The sequence below is a fragment of the Mus caroli genome, chromosome 6 (genome assembly GCF_900094665.2).
Source record: "Mus caroli chromosome 6, CAROLI_EIJ_v1.1, whole genome shotgun sequence".
NCBI classification, from domain to species: Eukaryota; Metazoa; Chordata; class Mammalia; order Rodentia; family Muridae; genus Mus; species Mus caroli.
The window spans coordinates 37381295-37383975 of record NC_034575.1 but is presented as its reverse complement, the minus strand read 5'-3'; the positions used below and the strand labels follow the sequence as shown (position 1 = coordinate 37383975).

General features: G+C 38.8%; 1 protein-coding gene across 1 annotated transcript; it reads right to left on the bottom strand.

The window, feature by feature from the left end:
• Positions 1-1015: 1015 nt before the first annotated feature.
• On the bottom strand, positions 1016-1969 carry LOC110296906 (olfactory receptor-like protein OLF3). The gene has a single exon (XM_021165711.1). The coding sequence runs from the start codon at positions 1967-1969 to the stop codon at positions 1016-1018; it is 954 nt and encodes a 317-aa protein (XP_021021370.1).
• Between the last annotated feature and the right edge of the window lie 712 nt (positions 1970-2681).

Genomic DNA, 2681 nt, shown 5'->3' with positions numbered 1-2681 from the left:
CATGTTCACATTTGCCCCTATTTACTGTTCAATTATTATTTTTCTTTTATTTTGTATTATTTGGGCTTTTCTTCACTGATGAAATCACTGAGGGCCTATTGGGAGTATGAGAGATAATGAAAGAAAAGATTAATACACAAACATGAAGGGAACATTAACACCACCAACCAAACTACCTCAATTGCCCAAATCCATATTTGGTTGAAGAGTCAGCCCCTTATAAAAGTAAGTGTGTCTTTGATGTTTATATTTTATCTTATCATTTTTCTGATTGTTGTGTTTCAACAGTTCAGAAGAAGAGAGTACATATATATTTAGAGATTTGTCAGTTTCAACATTTACATGAAAATCCCTTGTATATGTAGTCAAATCTTTTCAAGTTGTTTGAATGCTTCCAATAAGTGCCAGAAACAAATGTTTACTTGGACAATAATACTTTATATACTGGGTATATTCCTATAGAAACCTCCAGTTGATCTTTTGGTAGATACTTAGCACTTTCTTTTTTTTATCATTGTTAACTGTTAGAGCGAGATATAGCATCTTCTTGTAGTTAGTACTGCATAAAGACATCTTAATAATATTTGACAGCTCTCCTTAGTGTTGGCCCACTTACAAGCTCTGTTATTTCAGAGACTTTTAGATTTCAAGTGAGTCTCTCCAAAGGGGAATGTGAACTTTCTCTCAATTGGAATCACAACAAACTGCTCCAAAATGTATAAACATAAGTATTTCCACTTCATGACTTCAAACAAAGCAGTAAATATTTTCATTATCATGCCGTGGAAGGAGAGTTAAAAAAAAAAAAAAAAGCTCTGTAAAACATTATATAACTCCACTGAACATTCTGCTGAGGCACAACTCAACATAAAATCTCAGCTCCCAACATGACATCACCAGGACATGTTATGCTGTCTACTTTTGTGTTGACAAGGCATTGCTGATTCTGTCTGTTATTTATGAGTTGAATAAACAATGAGGGCAATCTGTTTTTTACAGTGATGCTCATAAGTCATCAAGTGGCCAATTTTGATGCAAACCCAGAGAATTTCCCTAATAGTTTCTGCCATGCCCCCTTAACCTCTTTATTCCTTAGGCTGTAAATCATGGGGTTCAGCATGGGTGTCAAGATAGCATAGAACAGAGACATCAACTTCTCCTGAAGGACAGAGGGGCTGGAGTGGGGTTGGATGTACGTGAAAATGGCCATGCCATAGCACAGGACAACCATAGTAAGGTGAGAGGCACAAGTGTGGAAGGCTTTCCACCTTCCCTCTGTGGACTGTATCTTTAAGATGGTGGAGATGATCTGGATGTAGGACAGGAGAACTAGGAAGAAAGGTGTCATAAGCAAGACAATGCTAGAAACCATGATTGCAATCTTGTTAGATGAGGTATCCACACAAGCCAATCTGACAATAGCAAGGGTTTCACAGGCTATGTGATCAATATACTTATTTGTGCACATAGGTAGCTGGAAGGTGATGGCAGTGTGCACAAGAGAGTTGATAAAGCCACTGACCCACGATGTGATGACCAGCCTTGTGCAGAGCCCTGCATGCATGATGACTGAATACCTCAGAGGATCACACACTGCCACATAGCGGTCATAGGCCATCACTGCCAGCAGAAGGAACTCGATCCCACCCAAGCCCAGGGAAAAAAATAACTGGGCTGCACAGCTCAGAAAAGGAATTGCTTTGTGTGTGGCAAGAAAATGAGCCAGCAGCTGGGGGACTATGCTTGTGGCATAAGATGCATCCACCAGGGACAGGTTGGTGAGAAAGAAATACATGGGAGTGTGGAGTCTGCTGTCCAGTCTGATCAGAACAATGATGAGGAAGTTCCCCAATACTGTCACCAGGTACATCAGCAAGAACAGGACGAAGAGGGAGACTTGAGTGTCCCAGTCACTGGACAGGCCAAGGAGGATGAATTCATGCCGCTGTGTCTCATTGTTGGTTTCCATTAAAACTAAGATCTACAAAAAGTATCATAAATAAAAACACAAGCGATCAAATAACAAGGTCCTAAGTTTCTAATAATACATAGTGCATATAATCTGCCAGACTTTTTAAAAATCCAGCATTATTTGTGGGGCTTAGAAAATATTCTCAACTCTAATATACTTTTATTGGCTGTTTCAGGTATATAGGCCAATGCCTTCATAATGACGACATGCCTCACAGAGAGCAGCTACAACCCAGAGATGAAGCAATGAAGTTCTGTTTGCTTTATGTCATTACTAGTTACTTTTATTCTCAGGTAAGGGGAATAGAGTATTAGAGTTGACAGTGGTCAATACAAGGAGAGATGGTTAAGATGAGAACCACAGATTAAAACTACCTCAAATGCATTGACTGTAACTATTGATGACATGCATGAGTAAGCTTCAAGAAACATGACTGTGAATGGGCATGAGTTTGTGGAAAGATCTGGAATCTGGAATTTATTAAGTTATTTTATTTTATTTAGCGGGTATTTGATTTCTGTTTGGTGATAAGCTTTGTTTTACACACACACATACACACACACACACACACACACACGTCTGTTGTTTACTTCAAGGGTTAGGGGTGGAAAAAGACTCTGCTTGGGGCGGATAAAGAAACAATTGTAGTTTCCTTTTTTTTTTTTTTAAGTAGACACAAATTAAATTGAAATCTGTCAAAGCTTTAGTT

What these genes read in the sequence shown, in the direction of transcription:
- LOC110296906 (XM_021165711.1), bottom strand. Translation starts at nt 1,969, where the DNA reads ATGGAAACCAACAATGAGACACAGCGGCATGAATTCATCCTCCTTGGC.